General features: G+C 38.1%; 1 protein-coding gene across 3 annotated transcripts in view; it reads left to right on the top strand.

Annotated features, from left to right (window-relative positions):
- kif26ab (kinesin family member 26Ab) overlaps positions 1-27,658 on the top strand; it is a 90,435-nt gene that overhangs the window by 38,688 nt on the left and 24,089 nt on the right. For 2 of the 3 annotated variants that reach the window (XM_026285425.1, XM_026285426.1), the window contains exons 3-4: positions 2,712-3,200; positions 8,645-8,811. In XM_026285425.1, the coding sequence (XP_026141210.1) occupies positions 2,712-3,200; positions 8,645-8,811 (656 nt within the window). Of the gene's footprint in view, positions 1-2,711; positions 3,201-8,644; positions 8,812-13,043; positions 13,620-27,658 lie in introns of those variants that run through there. The other variant, XM_026285427.1, reaches the window with a different exon arrangement.

Below are 27,658 nucleotides of genomic sequence, written 5' to 3'. Positions count from 1 at the left end.
CCACCCTCGTACTCCCCGTCCTTTCCCCACACTCATATCTCATCATCATTAGTTTTAGAGACAGTCAGACTAGCGGGCTGAGGGCACACATGTAGTCATTTATCCTTCTGTTCCCTTTCTGTTCTTTAGTGCATCACTAATCAGCAGATAGGCTCCTGCATTCATCCCCAGAGCTTCATAAAAACCAAGAGCTGACTGCCAATAAAGTCACACAATGGCCAACTACAAGCCCCAAGGCCAGGGGCTAACCCTCATCTTACCTTACTCATTCTCTCACTTTTTTCTTTTTTCTTTTTTATAATTCTCTTTCTGGCATTGGTGGATGGATGGTAACATCCTAATGGTGCATTTTACTGTATCACAGCAAGTACATGCATGTCTTTAAGTGAATGTTAAATCAGAATTGTCTTGTCTTGTTGTCCATGATTCTTTGCACGTTAGTTAAAATATGTAAAACATATATTATTTTTTATATTTTAATAAAACAAAGACTACATTTATTTGATCAAACAAAGTGTAAAAAAAATAGTTTTTTGAATTAATTTTTTATTACATTTTACTGTAGTAAAATATATCAAATAAATACATTATGTAAAATAACCTTTGGTGGAAAAGTTGAATTTTCCACATAATTACTCCTGAGCATCAATGTACTATACAGTGTACATCATAACAACCTTCATGAAAACATCTGCAGAATCTTGCTGTACCATCTGACAGGGAACATTTCTGACATAAATTACAGATGAGGCCATATTCTGAATTTTTCCATTTGAAAACACGCATGAATCATCTAAGCATGGCTAACTTATCTGGTCCCTACTCAGTATCTTTGAATATATTGCTAGCTTTCTGTTCCCAGCCTGCACTATTCAACTATTTATCTAAGTGATCATCTTTAAATATTCATGTCCTTTTGAATAGTCCCACGCAGAATATTTATAACAATTGGACTCCAGTGCACCTGAGTTGAGAAGTTTAAAGTCAGGGCACAAATCGCAAACATATCCGTCTGCATTCCTAATAATCATCTGTCATAGGAGACCCCATATTTTATTAAACAAAGGAGCTGTGGGATGATTTTTGCTTACATGTTGAAGCCTGGCTTAATTGAGACACTTGAAGAGACCTAAGAGGGTTTTGTGTAGTAATTATGGCGTTAATTCCACTAAATATCCTTATTTTACGTCTCATAGTGGATGATTTATGTGCTGAGGTTGTGCCTTTGGGCTCTCGCTCATCCAGGTTACTACTGTGGCTCTGAGAAAATCAGGCACCATAAACATTAACGCTGCCCTGGGCTCCAGTCAGGGTCTAACCTCACTAATACTGATCTAGAATGTGAGATATGTCTCTCAGAAGACCAGAAGTGTGTGTGAATGTGAGAGAGAAATTACAGCATTAGAAATAAGTGACTGGTTTGTTTTAAAATGAGCATTCTGTCCTCAAACACTCATGCACATCTAAACCTGGAAACCTTTATTTCCATGGAAGAAATAAAGAAAGGAAATTAAAACAGTGACTAAATAATGACACCGTTTTATTTTTTTCAGTGAATAATTCATTTTAAAAACAGCTTTCAGTGTAATTTAATTCCTATCAATTCCTTGTTTACCTTTCGTCTAAGTATTTTTCTAATGGTGGCTGTGTAATCCTTTATGTTTGGTAGTATTATCATGATATGTGATCCGGTATTGTAGCAACAGTTACCTGCTCTAAGCTCTTCATTGTGTGTGAGTGTGAGTACACAGAGATAAGCCCCTGTCCATCAGGTAGACTGGCGTCATGCCCTTGGCATTGAATGGGAGATGATTATTTTCATGCTGGGTCTCTTGTCATATCTCTCCCTGCTGGGAGTCTTATCAAATGTAAATACACGCTGCAATGTGCTTCATGCCCAGACTCAGCTGTTGTTTTCTTTACACCCTATCACCCGCCACCCCTAGTCTCCCCTCCCCACCGCTCAATCCTTCCACAAAACTCTCACTTTTCAGCTTTGTTTAGTTTGAATTATTATAATTAAGATGTGGCTTCTGGAAAAACAAGGAAGATTTCGTCTAAATGTCTGAAGGCAATGGCTTTGCTGGTTTAGATCAGTAAAACATATGCAAATGTGGATTTTCGGCATATTTGTAAATGGCCTGCTGATAAAAAGCTGGTTATTGTGATAAAAACAATGTGCGTTTATTTATTTATTTATTGGATCACTTTAAAGATTTTTTTGCTGTTGTTGTTGTCGGCAAGCATAGCTAAATATGAAAATATAAAAGAAAATGTGTACTTTAATATCATTTTATTCTATATCTAACTCTAATCAAACGATAAAAGAAAAAGAAGTTATAAAATTGTATTACTGTTATTGTTTAATAATAATTATTATTATTATAAAAACAATAATATAGTGAAAAATGTTCCGATCTTTCTATTTTATTATATGTAAAAAAAAAAAAATCATAATACTAATAATTTGTGTCTGTGTGTGTATCTTGTTGTTGATATTAATATTATTATTATCAGTTTTAATAATAATAATAATAATAATAATAACAACAACAACACATTTATAGTTGTTGCCACACAATTTTAAAACAATCATATATATATATTATTTTATACTTTAGAAACCAAACCAGAATTCATGTGGAAAAAAAATCAAAACAAGCATAATTTTTTGGCTGTAACTGTATGTTGTTGTCTCTTGCTCTCTGTAGGACCCTGGATTTGCTTCCTTTATCATTGACCAGCTGCAAGTGCCCGATTGGTCGCTGAAAGGCGGACATGAAGGAACAAGGTGTCAGGTGTGTTGCACTCCTGCACAGCAGTTAAAACAGCGGGCACTGAAGACTCTCCAAGAACTGTACCCTGCTTCCGACATGCCATCCCTGCCTCCCAACACCTTCCCTGGGCATCCCACCAGGCTGACAACACACAGCGTGGTCACTGTTTCCTCCAGACCTACCAGATCAAGAATACCTCACCCAGCGCACAGCGTCCTGCCTGTGGGGGAGCGGCAACGTGAGCTGGGCTGGTCTCAGAACCCGTCTTCCAGCGCTGCGGCAATGAAACCCAGCGTGCAGGTGACCATGGGAGGAAGACCTCTGACGGGGACCATCAACTCAGTCACCATTCAAGCCCAGCAGTACTTGGAGGGCATGTGGAGCATCTCACGCGTCAATAACTTCTTGCCTCAGCCAAACCCGGTAAACAAAAAATCATTTTTCTCCAACAATGAGCTCTTTTGTTTATGCATTAAATGTATTTAATGGTAATCATTTGATTCCATTTACTACTAAAACATTAATTCAGTGACCATGTTAATTCCCTGAAAAGTCTTCATCTTTCTCAATGGGAGCTTTTTAAGCGTGTAGGGGTTGAAAATAACAGTTGTTTGGATGTATTTTTTAATCTTTCCAAGTCAAAAGAGCTGCTGCCATGCAGTAATTGAGAAGTATGGAAAAGTTCAGTTTGAAGGGCTCTTTGAAGCAGTTGAAGCAGTTGACGATTGGTCTGGTTATTTGAGCTTACAGCTGTCTGAAAGAATCGCAGTTGAAAACACCTGCATAACTGAATCACATGCACCCAGTTATACATAGAGAGCATGTTAGAGACATAATGCACTGAGACAGTGTGTTAACAGTTTATGCTGTCTCATTTACAGATGTGTACACTTGAAGTGCAGTTACACATTGTTAGTGCACCTGCTGATTTATGAGTGAGTGATTTGGAAATGTGTATCACATTGTCAATGAATGTACCATTTCACTTACACTTTAGAGTGATGTTTACAATGAGATAGTATATACACTACCATTCAAAATTATGAAATGAGTAAGATTTTTTATTTATTTTATTTTATTTTTTAGATAATTTTGTATTATTTTATTTGTATTGTTTCTTTTCTTTTCTTTTCTTTTCTTTAACTTAAATTGATACTTTTATTTAGCGAGGATGCATTAAACTGACCAAAAGTGACAGTAAAGACTTTACAGTGTTATGAATACATATACATATACATATACATATACATATACATATATAACATACATACCACGGTTTCCACCAAATCTATGAAAAAGCAAAATTGTGAAAAGAAAAAGAAAGTTAATTTTATCACCAAATTAGCATATTAAAATAATTTCTTAGTGATCATGTGACTGGAGTAATGGCAAAAATATTCAGCTTTGCCATCACAGGAATGCATTTTATTTTAAAATATAATAAAATATAAAATCAGAATTTATTTTAAATCAGAATAATTTTTTCATTATGTATATATAATTTCTTTTAATTTAATTTAATTAAATTAATAAAAAAATATATATATATATATATACATGCAGAATGATGGTGTATGTATGCAGCAATTAAAATAATTAAATGGAAGGTTATTGACTGTTACCATTTTTTTCATAATTATTCATCTGGCTGATATATTGGTCTCAGCTATAAATCCGATCCATCACCATGATGCAGGTTGGCAGACTGACAGCTTGAGGAGTTCATTTTATTACTCCTCCGTTCATTCACTAGCTGGCTTACGGCTCTGTTACATTCCACAGTGGACTGCTCATGTGTACTAAGTGTACGGCTTCAGCGTGTTAAACTAAACAAAACTCACCACCACAGGTGGAAAGCTGAACTATTCCTGACTGTCTCTGCTGCATCAGAGCTGTGTCTAATTTGAATACATATAACCCCTTTTTGTAGTATTAATGTTGCTTTTACAATCATTTGCAGTTGCCTCTGATAGACCCTTTTATTTCCTGCTAACTGTCACCGCTGTTGATGACAGGATATTAACAATAACCTGTGCATTTCCTATTTGAGTTAATGTCAACAAGTGCTTTTATATATGAGCGCGAGCCGCCAATGAAGCTTTTAGCAACCAGCATGTGTTTGTGTACAAAGCACAAAGCAAAAAGTCTTGAATATAAAAAGCTGACCAACTGCTGGCCCAGTATGTCTTGAAAAATCAACAGAAGCTGTCTGCTTTATGCAAACACACAATTCACACATCTAGGCTCACAGGAATAGCTCTGAGCTCTATGCTTTTCCCTTGTTCAAAGACGTGCCTTGTATAATTTGGAAAGGCTCCTTCCTTTCGTTAGATTGGAGCGATGACAATAATGCATGCAGTGCGCTGGGACTTCAGCGGAGCAAAGAGCTTTAACTCGTCTGATTTCTTTGGGGAGAAATGACAAGCAGCAGGAGAAAAGAGGAGGAGACAAAGCAATTGAGATGACTGAGTCTGACAGGAAGTCTTTGGAGGGGACTTGTGTTCTGTGAAGAAGATTTTTTATGTCTGTGCTACTTGGTAAAGGCACATCACTACTTTTGAAGCAGGTGAGAGTTCCTGGAAAGCAAGCAGTGAAACATCAAATGGCAAGAAACACTTTGATGCAAAGTTCAGGAGATTCACCATCAACTCAAAATGAAGAAGTTGACAGCTGTCAAGTTTAGATCCAAACTAATTCTTGAAATGCTTAGACCACATGTGGTTTTTTAGAACTTGTACTATGGTAATACCGTTCTATTCCTTTTAAAGGGGTGGTTGATTGTGATGCTTTATAAAAGCATGAAATGATCAGCGTGTTTATAGGAGAAAGGACAGAGCAGTGTGGAATAAAGGTAAATTATGTGAAAATAAGTTTCAAGCCTAGAAAAAAAACAGTCTACCACCCCTTTAAGTCTTTTGGATTGCTCATGGTAACAGTTTATTACAATATTCAAGCACCATAATATTACCATCTGATACTATCAATGTGCTGCCGTCATAATACTTTTTCATAAAGTGGAATAAGAACATATTCATACACACACACAAGAGACTGTTATTTTGAAATTCGAATGATGCGTTTTAGTTCTGTTCCAAAATGCCAATTTTTTTGACATCATAGCCACACTTCTGACTTCAGGCTGTTACAAAACTTATAAGACAACTTGCCAAATTATCAGATGATATAGAATTTGTCATCGGCACTTCCATAATGAAGAGAGAGTGCATGCGCATGGTGCCAGATTGCAAACAAATAAGCAGAAAATGTATCCTTTTAAGAGAGAAGCTCTGTTGTAGCCATTTAAGAAAGTGTATTGATGATTTGGGAATTTCCACTGTTGATATCTGGCAACCGCAGATATCATCATCACAATTAGTCATAAAAAAAAAAAACCTCGTCAACCCAAATTTTTCACCTTATTTTTAATTCACAAAACTTAAAAAAAAAAAAACAGAGTAGAAAAAAAAATTTTCTTACAGTATTTGGTCAAACATTTTTTTACTATAATCTTATGAGTAGCACCTTTAAATCGAAAAATAAAATCCATCTTGAGAGCATGTTACTGTCAGGTTTGTTGCTATTTACTCAAGCTGGAAGATAAAAATTTTAGAGCATAGCGGGATGGGATTTTTCATATGGGCTAGGATGACCTACTGGCCTACTGGGAGCCCAAAACCAAGAATCCTTAAGCAGCGTGAACAGACTGTGATCTGCCTCCCTCTGAGCAGGAGAAAGAGAGAGAGAAATTATGCTGCTCCTTCACGGAAAAGAAAAGGAAAGACAGACATTCGGAAGGAGATGTGAACTGGACTCTAGTGTAGAGATGAGGAGAGAGGGTGTAGCATAAAGAGAATACCTGATTTTATCGAATGCTGGGAGCTCTCTGCAGCTGTACTTTAATGACCCGACCTGGGGATACAGCGTGTGCACCTCGTGCTCTGTGTCTGACACTCATGAAAACAGCTTGACTGGAGGGCTTAAGTCCTCAAAAACCCATAGTGGGTTTTTTGACAGCTGCTTTAGTGTGTGTGTGCTTGAATGTGTATCTAATGTCTATGTTTGCGCGTCCCAATTTCTGTCTGGCTTCGACTGTGTAGCCCCTTTAAACATCCTGTTGATGTGAAATGTGACACCCGTTCCTTTATCTGTACGTGGAGATTACCGTTCTGTCCAGATAGACACCATTCGCTGTCAGTATGATGCTGTTTTGATTTATCACGGCTCATCTGATACTTGAATGTCATGCGCTGCGATATGACTCTGTCATGTCACGGATCCAGCATGACGTTTTTTTTAGTTGATGAATGCATGGGTGCTAAGTTCATCGGAGCCCACAAACCTGGACACCAGAATTGTTTTTCATCCCACCTAAGCTGTGAAAAAGCTCACATGAAACGCCGCAGGAACTGCTAGTGTGTATGTATAGTCAATCCCCCAAAAAACGAATTGAAGTTTAAGTCATGTCCACATACATTGTCATTTCGAACAATGGAATTGCCGTTTCTGCGACAGAACTGACAGACATAACAATTATTGATTTCAACCGTACACAGAAAGCAATTATAGACATAAACACAATCCTGGAGCATTTGAATAAACAGACGTAAAAAAAAAAAAAAAAAAAAAAAAACTCTTTGCCTTTGTTAAAAATCCTCCAACCCTTAAATCAGTTGAAGCTTATGTAATAGTAACTATTCAGCCAAATGTCACAGTTCAACAAAGTGTAGACTGGAAACAGAATGGATGCTGCTTGTCGTTCTCCATCTCATGTGAGTAATCCTTCCATGCGTCTGAAGGTTTGTGATATATGGAGCTCATATGTCATCCGAGATATATAAATAGTTCTCCTGTCAGAGTTCTGTTGACGCATCACGCACTGGATCTCTTCATGAAAAGATTGTTAATGATGTTATTTTAGTTGCCAGACATGAATCCAGAGCAAACACGAATCCAGCCATTATGCACAACCACCGCAAAATAGACGACCCACTAAAGCCATGGTTGTCTATAGCTCAGTGTGCTGTCAGTGACTGACTCATGATATTCTCTGGGAAATTGTCCAACCTTACCTGAAGCCTTTTAGCACACTGCCTACATTCAAAACAAGCACTTGACAGATCATATAGATTGTGGGTTTAAGCTACTTAGTTACTCGCAGGCCTTGGAGAAAAAGAGTGTCTCTAGTAAAATAATGAATACGTCAGTGAATGAATGGGCTCCAGTGCAAGAATATTTAACAACTACAAACCAATGTGTTCTAGATGTTTTATTTTATTATCTGTGAAAAAGCTATTTTTCACAGACTTCATGCAATAATCATGTAACAGCATTTCAAATATCACAGTCTAGAGTCAATTTGTAGAAGCATGCATATCTCAAGCACCCAGATTTTGAGCTGGAGTACCATTGGAGACACCAATAGAAGATTCGTTTCTTGACCTGTCCACTTTCTTTACTGCCTCAAGTCATGGGAGACCTGGTGGACCCTTGTCTTGATTGACAACCTCTGAATCCTACTATGATTCTGACTAAGGAATTCACATTTCTTGTGAATCAGTCTAATCTCTACCCATTGAAACCCTATTCATACCTTTAGTACAGGGATGAATGTTCCTCCATGGTGGTTAATTATGTACTTTATGATAAATGGATGTGAGTAAGTGTTACCTCCTTCTTTTTATATGTGACCTTTGAAACCTAATCCGTAAGGGAACTGCCTCTTAATAAAATCTTGCTCTATTCCTTGAAGAAGTTCTGATCCTCTGTGACCTAGGCGTGTGATTCATGGAACTATGTATTAAGGTAATTTAATGTCATATTATTGGGAAAGGTTGAAGAATTTCCTCTCCTGCTTCTTTCCACCCCAGACACAAGGCCTCGTAGGACAAGCAGAGCAGAGCGAATGGCATTCAGATACCACCATCTCCAGAGTGTCCCTGACTCCCTCCAGACAGAGAAGTCCGGTTCATTTTGGCCAGGCTGTGTCTGCTTCCTCTGACCATCCTTCTTCAGCTGCAGCATCCTTTTTCATCAGGTAAGAATTTAACATAGATCACTTAATGGACCCTCAGATATCTGTATGTAGCAAAGCATGGTAGCAAACTAGATGCCTTTGAATATTTACCTTAACTTAATGTCAAGGTTACAGAATTTCGACTTTGTGTGATGTGGTATATTATTATAGGATGGTGCGGCTAAGTAGCTATTTACTGGCAACCAAATGGGTTCTTTCTTGAGCATGGCACCTAACCCTATGCTGCTCCAGTAGGCTTATCCCTGTAGAGTTGCGTGTCTACTAGATCACTGCTTCAATGTATTAGTTTCTCAATTCCACTGGTGTTTGCAAAAGGGTGGTGACAGGAATGCTTCTGGAATGGTCCTGGAAAACCCATTTGACAAATTTCTCAAGCCAAGTGACAACATGGGACATTAAAGAGTGATCAGGGGCTTCTCCCTTTGTGGAGAATGAAGGCAGCTAAGTTGTTAGATCCGGTTGGGATGCTGCCACCTGCCCAAGCACTTCCGGGTCATTCTGAGACAACAGGCAGATGTGACCCCATGTAGGACAAGGTTAATTTTTGCCGTCTGGTGTATAATTGCGCGTCTGTTTTCTTTGGAGTTGATCTCAAAAGAAGAGGATAAGCAGGGAGGCTGCTATGTCACAGAAACAGAATGACGAGGAAGAGAGACAAAATAGATTTGTTTTTCCCTCTTAATTTAAACTCCTGGGTGGATGAACAGAAGAAGTAGGAAGTTATGTTGGGTACCACCTATTTTTTTCAGAGACTGCATACACCAGGGACAATCCACTCATACATGTAATAGAAATTCTCAGTATGGGGACTGTTGTGTGATTTTCCTTAAAAAGACTTTGACTAGCTGCTTTCTAGACATTCATATGCATTATTTTTAGTCTGTGCACAAGTGACACATGATTAATTAACAGTAAACTGCTTGATTAATGTGTGAAACTGGTATAAAATATTCATTGCTGTTTAATTAAAATCAAGACTCTAATATCTTGTCTTGTTACACCTAGCAGTTCACTAAGACCTCCAGATACCTTTGCCATCACAGATGTTTGACTTGATCAGAGTATGCAGAATAAGAAAAGTCAGTGCACCTTGCATTCAGGTGTGCAAAAAAGAGCATCTAATAAAGGAGTTATTATCAAACTTCTACTTTTAAATCAAGAGTTGGTAGTGCATTTGGCCTATAACCTGCTTGTAAAACTAGCTGGAGGCTGGATCCTCTCTTGTAAGTAAAATAGAGTTGGAGGAGAAAGTGAAAAGGGCAAAAGGTCAATCTGTTTCCATTCAACACTTTATGTGTCGTTATGATCTTTGATTTCAAATAACATTAAAAAAAAAAAAAAAAAAAAAAAAAATTCAGAACAGCAGTGATGTGATTGGAATCCATCACTGACCACCTCAGAATGTGGTTGAAGTGATTGAATCACAATGTGTTTTGGGGGCAATTATTGTAAACTTGGCTTGTATTAAATGTTATCTTATTGTAATTCAATTATGTTAATGCAAGGTCTTACCTTACAATTGCTTTACAATATATATATAATTGTATTACCTTAGAGTTGGACAACCACATAATGTAATGTACCCACATAAAGTTCTGTTTAAGTATCTTTCTTAGTCTATGAACAAGGCACCTAAGAAAACAGAGGAGCAGATGATGGCTAGATGCATGGCTGAGAAGTTGACTTTTCCATAAACCCTCTTCTAAGCATATGCTCAGAGTGACGGAGCATATGATTGGTGTATTGACATTCTAGCTGGCTCCTATAATGAATACAGACAGAGGGCCAAAAGAGCTTCCCAGAGCTTCAGGATGCACTCAACAGTCTGCTGTGCTTTGCTATTCCACCTCAGTGCTCCACGAGATGAAATAGTTCAAAACAAACCTGAACTGAGCATTGTGTGCAGGGTCACGTGAGTGAATAATCTGAGCCTTTGCTAGGCGGGAGTTGGGGTAGAACTGATTAAAAGGATATGGCTGTTTTAGATAGCCACATGCTCTATTGACTCCAAATGGGATGAGAGAAAGAGAAAGAAAATGAGGTTGAGAGATTTGTCTGTGTAGAGATCAGAGCGGCTGTCCAAGTGGGTAAAAGATTTACTATGAATGGTAAACGTTTCGTTGTGTGTGTATGGTTTATATCTGGGTGTCAAAAGTTTTAAATGGGAAAGTGCCAAATACAATCCTTTCACTGGATATTAGCGCAAGCAAACTAATGTGTGTTTTTTTTAGCACCTAATTAGTCTTCTATATATTTTAATTATTTGCTGCTGCATTATGTTGTTGACCAATCAGGAGTGAACAAAAAAATGGTAAAATAAAGCCTAAAATATACTTACATTTTTTGTCTGTGTACGCTAGCACGTGTAAATTCTAACATGTAGCTTAACAAAGTATACTCCATTTGATAGGCGGTTGACACATAAGCTTCATCATGGTACAAATGTACCATGTCATTTAGTCTTTGCTAGCTTGTTTTTCAGTGCAATTCATGTGTATGGATGACAAGATTGCATACAGTGTAAAATTCCTTTCACTTTAAGAGATATATACTTGTAGGTGAATTTGTGACCAAAGAGCTCATCACTGAGAGGGTGACTTGTAGTGTCTTCACTAGAAGTGAGTGGTGACGTGACAAGGCTTCTCCAATAAAAGGTTTGGTGTTTTTACTGTCTACATGTGATGCTTGTTCACATGTGGTGTAGACATTGTGTGAAGTTTGAACTTCATTTCTGCCTCAATTCATTAGTTGACTGCCCATTCCAAGGTTTCAAGGTGTGTAAATGGAGGGTGTATACTTGTATGTGCATGCATGCAGGTCAGCGTTGAGAAGAACAGCTGTTTGACGGTATGCAGACTTGCAGTGGCATTGAGCACAACACACGATAAAAGGTTTTTTATGGCCTAGCCCTCATTTTCAGTTGCCTGTCCAGGTGAGCTTGAACAATAATGACTATGATTGGAGTAAGCATTCCACTGTAATTACACATAGAACAATCCAGACTGCCACCAGATGAGTTGAGCAGCCAAAGTGCTTAGTTGCACTGGTCTTGGGGAGTAACCATAGTAACAGAGTTAATTCATGGCATGTATGTGCTGGGCCTTGGATAAACATAATTGCCAACTCAAGATAAAAGTGGGAAATGGAGGCATTAGTTCACATGAACTGCGAAAATTACATTCATCCTTGTACCATATCTGAACTGCTTTCCTGGTGCTGGTGCAATTGTTCCAACTAGAATAGATGGTATATTATTTCACAGAAAGCCTGAAGCAGGACATCATGTTTTGTTATCAACTAATACTCATACCTCCTGTTATAGGGACATTATTAGCATCACTTTTCTTCCTGCACTTTAAAGCAATCAGTCACCCAAAAATGAACATTTACTGTTAATTTTGTCATTTTTAGGTCTGACAAAGTGTGGGTAACTTTTTTGTGGTTTGCCTAAGGCAAATGGCCCTGAGCTCTTTCATGAGAATCTAGATTGCATGCTTGCTTTCTTCCTGACATGTGCATTGGTGTAAACTCACATATATAAGCTGGCACTGTGCTCATTTACAATTGAGAGGATCCCCGTGTTGTATTGTTCATCAAAATGGTACTTGTGTTTATCTTGGAAGTCTCAACCTATATAAAAAGATTGTCTCAACAGGAAGCTATATAAAGTAGGGATGCATGATAAATATCGTCTGATATTTAATGTGCATCGTGTCAGTAAAGTCGGTTCTGTAATCAGCGGTAAATCTCTACACGTATATTTTGACAGCATGCTACTTGAGTATCTACTTTTGCATGTGTATACTTACCAAAGACTGCAAAGCTTTGAAGTAACCTTTCATGAGTGGCTAACGGCACATGGGTTAGTAGATATTTAACAATTCTTTCTCTTGTAATGAAAAGTCAGTTGATGCATTTGGATGCATACCCCTTTATGATTAGCATTGCCCCCAATTCTTGAGTTCCCACTGTGTGCTCCATTTTAAAGTCAATTAGGTACATAAATGCATCAGTTTAATCTCATTGTTTGGATGATTTGCTTCCTTCTACTGCTGTAGTGGGGCAATAATGATAAAGCATCCCAAGAGTTGTAAGCAGTGGGATGCCATTCACCTTTCCACCCACATGCTGTGCCAATGCTAATGTGGACAGTGGTCTTCTGATGGGTGGGACAAGGGGGCGGGGCTCTACTGGAGCCGATGGGATGGTGACATGGGGGATGGTTGACTGCGGAGTGGAGAGGTGAGTGAATGAGAAGACAGGGGCTGTTGAGAGTTCTTCCACACAGTCACAACAGCACTCAGCTAAGCTGATAACGTCAGCTCCGTAGGCCACCCATCACAGCGAGGATTACAGCAAGAAAGATATCCAGAAACAGAAAGGAGGGGCAGAGAGATGGAGAGATAGAGAAAGTACACAGAGGAACAGAGCAGAGGAGAAAGAAACAGGCAAATGATCCATGTGGATGGCTGCTTTTTGAGTGACAGCACTAATCCCTGACAAGGACAAATTGGGAAAACAGATTAATGCTGAGTGGTCTGGGCCTTGGAGCGGAGCCGGGCCCTGCTGCGCAGCTGCGTGACGAGAACTGGGAAACGGGAGCGCTTCGGTCAAGGCTGATAGTGGCAAACACACCAATGTGCAGTTATTTTGAAAACACTGATGCAGTGTGCTGGTAAGCAGTGAAGTGAATCCACACACATGGTGGGCCGACTCGGACTAATGCCCCACACCGAGACATGCAGCTGGAGGGAGAGACAATCATGGAGTGTTGAGGAAAATAAGTGGAGTGGCACCATGAAACTGAAGTAAGTCACCATGTTAGAGAAACTTGTTTTCTGAGATTCAAAGTTTGACTTCAGATTATTTACTGAAATTGCTGGTTTAAATTGAGAAATTGTGGTTCTTTGGGTCCTTTTGCTGTCAATCTGTTTTTTGTGATTCTTTTTAATCATTAAATTGGACTGCTTTGCAAAGCATGACTCAGGTGTATTGCAGACCGTTTTTAACAATCTATGTAATATATTTGAAAAGTGATAAAAAAGAAGTGTTTAAATAAGTGCTTCTGTCAATACCTTTGAGTGATGAATCAAATGACACATTCATTTTTTATGCTTTATTGAAACAGTGTGAAAGAATCAATTTAGTTTGCTGTTTCTCAAATGAATCTGGCTTTGCAAATACTTCTGCATGAGTTTCCCCCTTGTAATTGCTCAGGTTAATCAGTGAATCAGTTTATCAAATAAATCTTGCTTTGCAAATGCAAAAGTATTGTATTCTATGTATTTTGTGAACATTCAAGTTTCATTCTCAGACATTTGATCCTTATTTATCTTCTTGATTGTTTTCTTTAGCTGCAGTAGAATCTGTTTTGTTGACAGTTCTGTGTTGAGATGTGCCTTGTTGTTTTACTGTGTATTTACTCTGGCTGGACCTCCAGCTGGTGGTCTCCACTCCGAATTACCAGGTTAAGCTAGAGTTTGTCTGTAAGTGTGTGTGTGTGTGTGTGATGGTCACAGAGCAGTGAGGCTGGTGCTGGAGAAATAAAGGCTGGAAGGAGGGGGGCACTCAGGGCAGAATGTCCAGGTGTGAAGAGCCTGCGGGGGGCCGTGAGATGTTCTGCTGTGTGATTTTGGGTGGTGAGGGTGGATGATGGAGGTGTTGATGGATCTATCACTCTAGGCCTGTGGCCCTGGGGATCTGCTCAGGCCAAGCCCACTTCCTGTTCTCAGGGGGTTTGCACTGAAGTAATTGATGTGTCCAAATGGACAAATCCAGAAAAAATAACAAAAGATACTATTAATATGTTCAATTTTCAAAGCATTAATAACATCAATTAATAAATAATTTCTGAAGGATAATGTGACACTAAAGTCTGGAGTAATGATGCTGAAAATTCATCTTTGCATCACAGGAATAAATTACATTTGAAAAGATATTTAAATAGAAAAAAGTTATTTTAAATTCTAATAATATTTTACAATATTACCATTTTTACTGTATTTGTGATTAAATAAATGCATTCCTGGTGAGCATAATAGGCTTCATTAAGACATTTTAAAATCATAATTCTTTACACACGGAAATGCATTGAAATATAATAATAATACAATAAAAACGAAAAAGTGGTTGTGTGTTGACATCAAGTCGGTGGTCCTGCTTCTTCTGTCTTGTTTTTACCCCCAACACCTTTACAATATGTCACCACTTAAAATAATTCCTCTGTAACCTGTGACCACCTCCACTCAATGTCTCCCACCCACTCTCCATTATTCCACACATCTTCCTGCTTTCAACACACCCCCAGGTTGTGTGAATAACCCCCATTTTGTGAGTCTCTCAGCCCAAATAGTTCTCACTGGGGTGATTATCACCTTTGAGAAAACATGAAGAACTCTAAAGCTTCTTTGTTTTGTCTAAAAGGAGGCAGACTAACCTTTGAAGCACTTGTGAAACAAAAGTACTGTCAGCGTTTTAGCATCACAGTGGATCCTTTCTCATACGCCCAAACCTTGAAGCTTTCTGGATTTGTTCTACACAAACTTCTTTCTGTTAACTGCATGTCCCCACTCTGTTTAGAAGTGTAGTGACAGCAATTCATTTACAGAAAATAGACTACCAGATAACTAAACATGTGAAGAGTGTTCAGCTTTTTGCACATTTGTGTTTTTCACAGTGAAATGTTCTCACGTGATACAACAGCATTTAAACCTCAGATGACTGGACATCTGGACCCCATTTACACCTGATATGGACATCTGTCTCAGAAGATCAGATCACAAGTGGTCAGCCGAGAAAGAGATATACACTATGGTCAAAAGATTGGTGTCAATATGATTCTTAAAAAAAAAGAAATAAATACCTTTATTATGCAAGGATGCATAAAACTGATATCAGTATCAATACAGTTATAGTGTGACAAAATATATCAACTTGCTGCTTTTCTTCAAACTTTATTCACCAAAGAACCCTGAAAAATATGTAGCATGGGTTCCCCAATAATGTTAAGCAGAACAAGATTGATTTTAGACATTTATAAGAAAATAAAATGTTACTTGCTCACCAAAATCGGTATATTAGAATGATTTCTGAAGGATCATGTGACATTAAAAACTGGACTAGCAGAAAAATGAGCTTTGTATCAAACCAAAAAATGACATTTGAAAACATATTGAAACAGAAAACAGATGTTTTAAATTGTAATGATATTTTACAATATGATTGTTTTTACTGTATTTTTTTTTTCAAAATTTGCATCCTTAGTCCGCATAAGAGACTTATTTCAAAGACATCAAAACATCATAATTATTCTAAACTTTTGACCAATAGTATCCATCCTTTTGAAGTCCTTGTGCAAGTAGGTGACCCTTCAGTGTTGTCCGGGACACAGTTATGCATAATTTAGCATTTATTTTATAAATTTATCAGGGCTTCAGTGTTTCACATTGCGGTATGCAGTCTTTGACAGATTAAAGGGTGGTTTGAAGGTAGCGATACACTTCCTTTCACTTTACTGAAGCACCCTGGAAGTGTAAAAGGGCTCAAATTAAATTTGAAGCATGGAACAGGGCAGAACAGATACAAAACATGGCATTTTGGGGGACAATTATGCAAATTGGGCATAATATAGCACCCACATAAGCCTTTTTCCTGAATAAACAAGTCCGTATACAGCAAACAGTTGGTGTTTTTCATGCTTACAGTTGGGGGTCTGTGACAGCTCAGGGAAAAGCATGAAAACTGCTGTGTCAGGAAGACTATCCAGCCCACTTGCATACGGTCACCACAGGAAGAGCAGCAGGCATCAGCGAGTCCCCTAGATGGCATGGATCTGCTGATTCATGTGAATGGACTCTGTAGACGTGGGGCTGTGAAAGAGCTGATGTTTGCTGCAACACTATAGAGGAAATAAATTCTGTCAAATCGGTTAAATTTCCACTGCCTTATTACCTAGGGGGTCTCCATATGTCAGTCAGGGAAAAGTGATGCTGTTGCAGGCCTCTAGGTTATTAAAAGTAGTTTTTGAACTGAGATTATACTGTAGTTATTCTCTTGTGTAGTGTGGGAAAATACATTCTTGGTGGTTGGAAATGTATGCTTGTGCTCATAATAGAGGCTGTAGCTGCTCTCAAGCTTCCCACAGTTTGGTAGCGTAACAAGGATTGATTCTTAATTGCTTCAGCTCTGTACTTCACACAGTAAGCAATGCATGACAGACAAGTTACCGTCACCACCTTATTAGTCGTCTCAAAGCTTCCACTTTTCGAGAATGCTGATTAAAACAAACCCTAAATAACAATTGAAACCCATTTCACTAGGGAAAACAGTAAATAAGGAAGAAGCGGGAACCGGCGGCTCTTCTAAAGAGGTCTCCGGTTTGCCCGGATTTGTGGAATACAGGTCAGATCAACCGAGGTTATTAATTGTGTTACCAGACCGAGTGGAATATACATTTAAAGGTTTATTACCTATTGTCTTTTCAGACCGCAGATGTGGTTGAAGTTAAAAATTCCCATGAGGTCATCCAGCCTGAATATCCTCTGTTGTGGCTGGAGAGAACAAAAGCAGCGGTTCACAATCCCATTACGATCCACCCGGTTAAGCTTTGAGTCGGAGCAGGGAAAAAAATTAAATAAATAACAATTCCGAAAACAGTGTTATAATTAGTGTTCAACCTTCCTCTGATTTCCCAGCCCAATACCACCCAAGTGCAAAGTTCATCCTTATTCATGTAGCATGTTTTACCGCAACTCAAGCTAAATTCCAGACTACTTAATGAGATCCCAGATGCTTGTCATTACGTACACACTCTACTGATTATACACGTACTGCTGATTAAATTAAGAAGTTTTATTGTCAAAGGAGCAATTTCTATAACCTCTACCTTTTCTTAAGGATACCTTTAATGTAGAGTATGTTAGCTTTCATATGAATCGCTATAGCAGTTGCCCAGGTGGTGCAGGAAATTGAAATCTGACATCTTTACACATGGGTGCTCAGTTTTGCTGCCAGGTTGTTTGCTAATGCTTTTTGCTGCCCTTTAATTGTCAGCGCTTTAGGAACCACTGGGTCTTCTTGTGAAAGCGAATTGAATCTTATGTTTCTTTTTTTAAGCAAACCATTCAGTGTTAGCTTATAGCATGCTAGCTTATCTTATACTTGATTCAACGGATGGACTAAATGTTCAGAAAGCTGGTCTATGAAATTATCTCATCTTGCTTCATTGAATAATAATGTTTGTTTTAAAGGATACAAAATTGTTTTGTCACTAGACTATCTGCTAATGCTTTTTGTGGCCTATGACAGTAGCATTTCAGTGGAAATTTGATCTGTCTGTTGAACATAGTTGTAAATATTTAGCAAGCTAACTTTTAGGTGTAAGCTCATAGGATGGTAACTTAGACTGGATTCAGCAGGCAGACCAAATCGTTCATTACAATGGCATCTAGCAATGCGGCTAACAAAACCATCCTAACTACCCTTACGGAATTTAAGCATGGATTTATTGTTGTAAAAGTTTTTTTTTTTTTTTTTTTTTTTTTTTTTTTGGATGTATTGATTACATTTGTTACACAATTTTACTACAAATGCCATGGTTAAAATATGGTTAGTTTAGCAAAACCACGGTTAATTTGTAGTTAGCATAGTAACCCTTTGTTTTGTTTTATTTGTAGTAAAGTCATGGTTAATTTTCCTAAAGGTAGCCACACATTGACTGCGTACTGTATGTAGCCCATGCAATTGTTCAGGTAAGTGGTCTGTAAAATTAATTTCACCAGTTTGAAGTTTCTCAATTTAAGTTCATAGAATGTTAAAGATTATTTTATAGGATATAAAATAGTTTTCACAGCACATTGAGGCAGTGAAGGTTTGTGGTATAGAGTGGGGTGGGGTGGAAATGAGAAACCGAGAGAGAGTTTATCTTCTGTTTTTATTTCTTGAAAGCTACTCTGCATGCAGATTGTCTGAAATGGAGTGTATTACAGTCTGTAATCAGTTCATGACCCAGCATGTGAGAGAGCCTGTTGCAGAGAGCTGAGAATCCCATTAGCACTATCTCACTCTCTCTATTTCAGTATTAAGTTGCTAGAACCCAAACCCTGAATTCCTGCAGTAGCACCAGAGGGCGCTCGTAAAAGCTTATACGTAGGGCTGTTATTAATGCACATACTTTGGGTTATTGCTATAACCTATGGGTTTCTTAATGGCAAGGTTCTTGGTTTTTGTCCGTAGCAAGACTATAAGCTGTGAGAATGCATCACATTGAATGGACTGATAGCATTCCTGCCGTGTAAGAGCACATCTATGCACATTGCAGTGGTAATGATTATATTGCAGTGTGAAGGTCACCACTGAATGTAATAATCTTCTCATACACTGGTGGCTATATGAAGTCATTTGAATGATGTCATTAGTCTTATGAACCCGGTAACTGTAATCTGTCTCATCGTGTATGGTTAGGGGAACATCCATCTTTCTGTCTATGACAATGTGATCATTAGTCAATAAAGACTATTGACATATTTATTGCATTTTTGGAGGTAAATAGCACAGATGGATGTTGATTTCCCTTGGTGCCTTGTGTCTTTGCCTACATATTTTTGACTATGGTTGTCCAAGTCAAGTCAATGTGTATGTGTGTGTATTATTGCTGTCAAATGATTAATCACAATTAATCACATCCAAAATAAAAGTTTTTGTTTACATGTGTATTGTAAACTATATATATATATACTATTTTTAATTTAAACATATTTTAAACTCCCTCTTGCTTCAATAATGAGCTTATGAAAACCAAAAGGCAACCTTCATATCCCAACCTTCTTTCCAGCACATCTGTTTTTCCTCTGTCCTCTATCCTTTCCCTGGTCACTTTCTTTTTCTCCTTCCCCTCTTCAACGCCTACCCTGTTGTTCCAGGCCATCTCTGATTAATCATGCACAAATATTCCCAGCAGCCACTGGGGTTGTTTTTTGCTATAGCCTCCGAGTGAAAGAGTGCAAATAAATAAGCTTTAGGTGTCCTCCCTGCCAGACAGTGATTAATGAATGAGTGCCGAGGCGAGGTGGAGCGGTAGGATGCTCTTGTTGTCCCCTTTCCCTATCTGCTTTGCCACCCTAAGTTGAAAAGCTTCTGTTTGTACCTAATGGGCAAAGTGACCATAATTTGTAACAGTCAGTTATACCCAGTTAGTTTTGTGTCTGAAAAGGCTGAAACTTCATAATCATGTAAGCATAGTTCAAGGTCCTGGTCAAGAGCATGTCAGGCGGCTGAATGAACCTTGCGGCGTCAGCTAGTTTCACCAATGCCTTCCTAACTTTGGTTGCACTTTTTGTAGCATGTGGAGACAGGATTATCCCATTCCACGCACTTGTCCTGTAATTAAATTCCTTTTACAACACCCTTTATCAACACCCTTTTAGTGAAACCCGATGCTGCGGGTTGCCTACCTGGAGAATTAATCCCAGTGGTGCAGAGGGAAGAGATAGAGAGATGTATCATGGATGAGATGCAAGTAGATGGTAATCTTTGTAAACAGGGAGAGGGAGTGTGCGAGAAAGGCGTGAGTTTTGGTTATGTGTCAGTTTTCTGCTGAAATAGAATTGATCTTGCTTAAACGTTAGCTTGCTGTGCTTTTAAACAAACTCTGGGAGAGAAACCTACACTTCAAATGAATAACAAGAGAGCATCTCCAAAAAAATTGACAACCCCATTACTATCTTCATTTTGTGGCTTTCCAGAGCTTTACCCCAGGGGCTTGGGTTTGAACGCTGCAACTCATTAAATAACAAAAAAACCCTGGCCATGTTTATGGCTTCTGTTCTGCCTCCCCACCGTGGCTAAGCCACAACAAGCCAAGCCTGGATTAGCTGCACATCCTGTCTCTTCATAGATGCCATTGAGGGGGTAATTTAGGAACAGCAAAAAGACAACAATGCTTTTCTCATTTACTCACTCAACACCTCTTGAAAATGCTTTTGCAGCCTTTTTTCATGCACTGTAAACAGAATCATGCTGTCTTTTCTTTGCTGTTGGTATTATTGGAGGTGATAGGCTTGACATTGTGGACATGTTTGGTGGTACTTTGATTTTTATTTTACTGTTTTATTAGCTAGCACAGGAAGCAGGAACTGAAGCGTTAGCACCTAGCTGCTAGCCAAGCATGCTAGTCAATGTATAATAGGCCGCAAACCCACAACAAACACTTAGACACTCCTGTAGAGTACAATTTAAAAACTTGCACACACTTAACTGACTTTCTTGTAATCACAAACTTTTTGACCAAAAGGCTAATGTTGAAATCAAGACACTAACTATAGTCCTGAAGGGCCAGTGTTCTGCAGAGTGTAGCTCCAACCAATTCCAACTTTCCAAGTTTTGCAACAAGTCTGAAGATCTTGAATTAGTTTGTTAAAGTGTTTTTAATTGTGGTTGGACAGGATAGTGGTCAGGACAGTGGTATTCCAGGAACATTTTTGGACACCCCTGCTCTAAATGCTCTGGTTGTACTTCACTCTCATGCACAATTAAATCTGAAGATCTTCTTTTTTGGCTGTGAGAGTAGAAGGATGCATTTGGAAATAGAGGATCTGGTAGACTTTTGTTCCTCAAATCACTCACTGATGTGCTGCTTTTGCAAACATGAGCAGACTGTACTAATGCTGAAAATTACATCATACAAACTTTCCATGAGACGGAGGAGAATGCAGACAAGAGAAGTATATTTTCAACCTAGCCCTAAACCATGAGGCCCTGCTTCTGGAGGAAAAATGTCCTGCAGAGGTTAGGTCCAATCCAAATTAAACACCCCTTAGTCAGTTAATTAAGGTCTTCATGATTATTAGGCATATGTGGAGGAGCTAAATTCTGCTGGAAAGTGGCCTTTCAAGATTGGACACCCGTCCTGAACAAACACATTGAACAAGCTAATCAAGGTGTCCAAAATGACTTGCAAATTAGAAACAGGTGGGTTAACTTGGGATAGCTACTAAAATCTGCATGACACTGGTTCTACAGGACTGGAGCTGAAGAGCCCTGACTTAGGCTCTGTCCATACGGAGACATGTTTCTGTGAATATGCACAAATGTTTTATCGGATAGGCATTTCGTCCACACATATCTGGTGTTTTCAGAAGGTGAAACCATTATTTTTTAAAACCAGGTCCTAGAGTGGATAAATCTGAAAACGCCGTCTTTATGTTTTCGTGTGGACGGGGCCTATGAATATTTTCTGAAACTATGATGTCATCACCCCACATGTCTAGTGTCACCCCACCCTAGTTAGATACCTCTATGTTACGTAAGAGCAACAACAACAATGGTTTGTATACAATGCGCAAGGTTTATGCGCAGGCTCCAACTCTTACAGCAAAATTACAGCGCCACATACTGATCTGGCATGAATACTACATCGTTTTCAGTCAGTTTCACTGGTTTTGTGTGGATGCAGTTATCTTTTTATATGATGCCGTGTGGACGGGATTTTTTTTAGAACGAGAGGAAAAAAAAGATCGGATTGGGGTAAGCTCCGCATTCGTGTGGACATAGCCTTAAATGCTTGAAAAAATGTTTTTTATTTTAATTTTGTATTATATGTGTGAACTAATTTACTCCATCTGGTGTTGGTTAGCTGGGCTTACCTAATCAAGCTAATGTTTATCCATATGACCAACTGGTCTCATTGTCTGACCTGCTGAAAAGTGCCCAAAACCCATCTGGAACCAGTCAACAGTGCAGCCTGACCAGGCTGGGAGACCAATGGAAATGAGCAAACCAGATTAGGGTTTGTTTAGAAAAAGTGGTTTACAATGCCAGCATGCATGGGAACTCCTTCAATACAGTTTGAAAAAACCTCCAATGATGTACTTCAGGTAGTTAATTTGAGAAAAGCCCAGCGTGTGCGGATCTTTCGAGCCATTTGCAACAGATTTGAATGCTTTTAAAAGAAAATTGAACAAGTCAGCCAGCTATTTGGTGAAGAAATTTGCACTTTTATTTTCATGCATTGTAAAAGTTCATGCAATTATTTTGCATTAAATAGATAAATGGATTAACATGCAAATATAAACATAGTCTAATGAATCACAGCATTACGTAGTACAGTAATCCATGGGGATTTTCTTCTCCGTTTTTTTTTTCTTTTTAATTAGAACATTTTCTATTTAGTTTCAGACTGCTTCATTTATTTGGGTCTGGCTTGGGATTTCCACCCTGGGCTCGCTGAGGGAACGAGACAATCCCTAGCTGAGCCTGGCCCGACTCGAGCGATCATTTTTCAATGTGCTACTCTCAGGCTCAAAATGATTTACCTCCATTCAGACAGCCGCTGCCTGGCTCCCAGCCAAAATACAAAGACCAGACTGATCACTTGAGCACTCTGACTGTCTACCTTTGAGACGACACTCTTTCTCTCTCACTTTCTGGATGTGTTCTGTCTCTCTTCACTCGCAGGAGGTCCTCACCCTCTTTCTTTTTTAATTTCCATCTCATTTTCTGATTTCTGACTCTGGTTTTTCACCTCTGTGTCTCATACTCAACCTCCCCCTCCTTCCTCTCTCCTTCTGTCTCTAAATACATTTCTGTCCCTCACTCTCCACACATTTGATTCAATTTTATGCTTTTTATTCCCTTTCCACTTTGTTCTTTGTCTCTACTTTACTTGATTTTTCATGCTCTGTCTGTTTTTTTGTTTTGTTTTGTTTTATTTTTTTTACGCCTCTTTGGATGTTTTTGGATTGTATGGATTCATGATAATTTTTTTATCTTCTGTACATGTGTTGGAAATATATGAAACCTGTTATTTATTGTTATTTATTTATTTAAATTAATATCTATGGACAACATTTAAGCATGCTGTCAGTTACCACAGATAATATATATATATATATATATATATATATATATATATATATATATATATATACACATTACACATTATGATTATATTATGACTGTATTTTACAGTAGTATCTCAATGAACAGCCAAAGCTTCCCTGTGGTGATTTCCATATTGACATAATGCTGCAATTTTACAGATATCACACAGCGTGCTCTCATGTACACTTAATGAGGGATAATGTTACTGGGTGACTGATGCCTCGGGTCAGAAGTGCTCGAAGGAAGTGTTTAGTAATGGATGTTAAGATTGGCCCCACCTTTTCCAATTGCTTACAACAAAAGAATATCCTGACTGTCCATCTGATTATTCCAGTGAATGAGGTTTACATTATTTTCTTACTTTTGTAATTAGTACCTCCTATATATTGAGATTTTTGCTTTGCACTTGTGATCAAACCCTTTAGCACTAAAGTATGCTGTGAGAAAGTATGCTGCAGAAGGTATGAAGCATGATATTCAAGTGATTGATTATTTCAGTCAGTGTGCAGCTGTGGACCAAAATCTCTTTCTCACATACTCGTTCTGGATTTCATTCTGTCACAACACCATTTCTTACTTCCGTGGGAAAGAAACTTAAAACTCTTGGTTACTAAAAAAGCCAGCTCCATATGTATTTGGTTATATAAAGAAATCCTGTCTCACTCCTGTCTTATGTTGCATCTATGGTTCTTATTATGGCTAGGAGAAACTTTTAAACAGTAGCCACTGAGTATTAGGTAAATGTTAAAGAAACTATGAGAGAAATATATGTTGATGTAAGAAAGTAAGCTACTGTAGGCTACTTTTAATGGGACAGTACACCTAAAAATTGACATTCCTTTGTCTTGTCTAACACTGCTTTTCTTGCATGTAATGCAGTGTATATGTTGCATGTCCTTGCTTCTTTTTTACCTTGTAATGGAAGTAGATGGGAGCCTGAGACAACCGTGTTCACCATTCACTTTCATTGTATGGAAAAAAGCAGCTTGAACTTTCTGCTAAACATCTTCCTTTTGCAATAAAGTCATACTTAGTTTGGAATGAACTGTGGGTGCGCTAACATATATAATTTTCTGTCCGACTACTTGAAAACTCAACTTATAAAAGCAAACCCTCTTGCTGTACAACAAACTGTTGCAATAGCTTCAGTCTTGTTGGATGCTGAAAACTCTCTCTTAGCCTTTTGAGCCGACTACTAAATCTTGTTTCAGGCCAGTGGATGTGGGTGAAAGACTATGACATCATCTTTCGATGCCCATGATGTCGTAATGCCTTAATCACAGGAAGAGGTTCAGCCATGACTGGCTCATTCATTAATTTAGTATGTAATGAAGGACTTAATGTACCTTCATTGATATAAGAGACTTACAGTTCTACTGGATATTGTTTTTGTGTTTCCAATAGAAATCAACATACTTGATATGTTCTGGCTCTAACTTCATAATGTAGATCATCCTACACTGGAAAATTGATGTAGCTGATGTTGTTTCTCACTGAATGTTCTGATAACCGGGGTTCACGGCAAACCATAAACATACTTTTTTAGCATTTCTTCACATTGATAGTTATTAAAAACATAATTATTTATTTCTAGAGCATTTTATGCCATAGTTTTAGATTTGTTTGTAGTTTGATAACTTGTTGCAACCATAAAAGGATAAAAAAAAAGAAACATTTATTTGTTGTAAACAACCTGCTGATCTTACAGTGATGGATGCTAGTTGGAGATACGGGTATGGAAACGTTAATAATGTAGTCTGATATCACTCACAGTGATCCATAGTGTTCGTAGCTTTGTTATCCTTTGTCAAGAGAAATAAATAAGACCTTGTTACTATAAAAGAAATGTCAAGGATGGTAAATAGGGCCAACATGGCAATTAGCTACAAAGGCTATCTGGACGAAGAGAAAGAAAGGCAGAAATCCTTACAACAAGCTAATGGCTCTACAGGCTAATGACTCGGTCGGCTTGAGGAATTCCTCTTTCTAATTTGACAAAAGCTGAAAGGCAGAGAAGCCTGCCTGCAAAGATTATTGACAACAAGCCAAATGGTTTGGCTCTCACAACAGTAGATAAGCAAGCCAGGCATGATACGTGCATTGGTTCACACATCCACACACACTTAAAATCCCCTTCCTCAGCCCCCAGCCCTATGCACACACACACTCAAATCCATTCGGATTTCAACAAAAGCTCACAGCACCTTTTATATCGCTTGACAACCATGTATGCCATTTATTTTAGCCATTTGTACACGTTGTCCGTGCTGTTTGTTGAGGAGAGCTGGAGAAAATGATTGATCTTGTCATTCACTGATTCTTGAATATTGGGACTATAACCTAATGCTATTTCATGTCAGATAAAAACAAATAAATAAATAAATAAAAATAAAAAGCATACTGTCACCGCTTACAAATACTGGATCATTAAAATGTTCTACGTTTAAACCAGTGTGATTTTTTTTTTTTATATTTTATTATATGGCTCATTTGTTGTAAGCTATTCAATTACATATTTGAAGAGTTCATTTGAAAAAACAAATAACTCCCATTTTTATTAATTTTCAGAAATCATGTTGTTGATTTTTTTTTTTTTTTTTTGTGCATCCCAAGTTATATCAGTGTGATAATAACTTAAACAATCGCAGGTAACTTAAAAAAATTAAGTTCGTTAAAAGAATGCTATTTTTATATATTATAGATACAATTTTTCAAATAAATAAAATTTTAAAATACAATGTGGTTAATGTATTATGTACATGGACAAATATATAAAAAAATATTTTAATGTACAACTTCATTCTGTTTTAATTAAGAGCAAATTAAGGTGTTCAGAACATTGTAATGGTCATTTATGATTAATTTGAGTGGGAACATTTCTTTTTTCAGAGCATTTCAAATGTAGTACTGTCTTTCATCGTACAAATCAGTCCTTTTGTAAGCCTCTCTCAGCAGGTTTTCTTTTTGTTTTGTTTTTTACACCAAAGAACCTCTTTCCAGCGAGACGGATTTTCCTTTTAAAGCGTTATCAGAGTACATAATTTCAGTCATCTAGTCTGTGCACCCAGGGAGCTTTGATTGTGCCATCTCTTGGCTAGCGGTGATCGGTGGGCGGCAGTGGGAGTCTGAGCCCTGTGTTGATATGTAGGGCAGTGTGTTATAGGGGTGCTGCAGACCGACAGAAAAAGAGTTCTCTCTCCTTTTCTCTCTTTCTCTGCCTCACTCCTGCTCCTCAGCTCAAATTAGCAGTTTAGGGAATATCTCTCTCTCACATAAAGAGCTTAGACTTGTTCCAGCTGCTGCTTTCCCCCCATCTTGCCCTTACCCACAGGCCAAGGGCATCTCTAAGCACTGGATGTGTCTGGAATATGATTTTAAAGTGGTGGTCGCTCAGAGATGTTTGATTTTCTCTACACCTGAACACACACTTTGCTTCACCACACCTAGCATATGCGGTGTGCTTTTTTCACGTCTGCGATAATTAATAGCTTTATCCCACCCGTCAGAGCAATTATGTTTGTCACAATGCAAACACTTAATGAGGTTTTCAGCACACACAAAGACACAGGTGCAGGACGTGGACAAACACCCTTCCTCACGCCCTGTATTTTTCCTTTGTTAGTAATGCTCGCTGAGGCTAATTTGAACAAACTCCTAATGCTCTATATTAACCTCCAAAGTGTAACTCCACCCATATTGTTTATGGTACAGACGTGAATGATACCTCAAATTGTGCAGCTTGTTGAAGAAAAGTGCGCTTTTACTTTTCTAACCAATCAAAAGCAAACGCATTTTTGAAGTAATAAAACAAACATATTATGCATGGTCCAAAAAAAAAAAAAAGACTATCCCTAAGGCAAGGTATTTATTTGTTCATTTATTAGAATTTATTAGAGTTTGTTGAATTTGTTTATTATATATGTATCAATCCAATAAAAGCCTTTAAAATTTATGATATGCTTATTATTGT

The sequence above is a fragment of the Carassius auratus genome, chromosome 17 (assembly GCF_003368295.1).
Source record: "Carassius auratus strain Wakin chromosome 17, ASM336829v1, whole genome shotgun sequence".
NCBI lineage: Eukaryota > Metazoa > Chordata > Actinopteri > Cypriniformes > Cyprinidae > Carassius > Carassius auratus.
The sequence above is the reverse complement of the archived record's forward strand: the minus strand, read 5'-3'. Positions and strand labels throughout refer to the sequence as shown.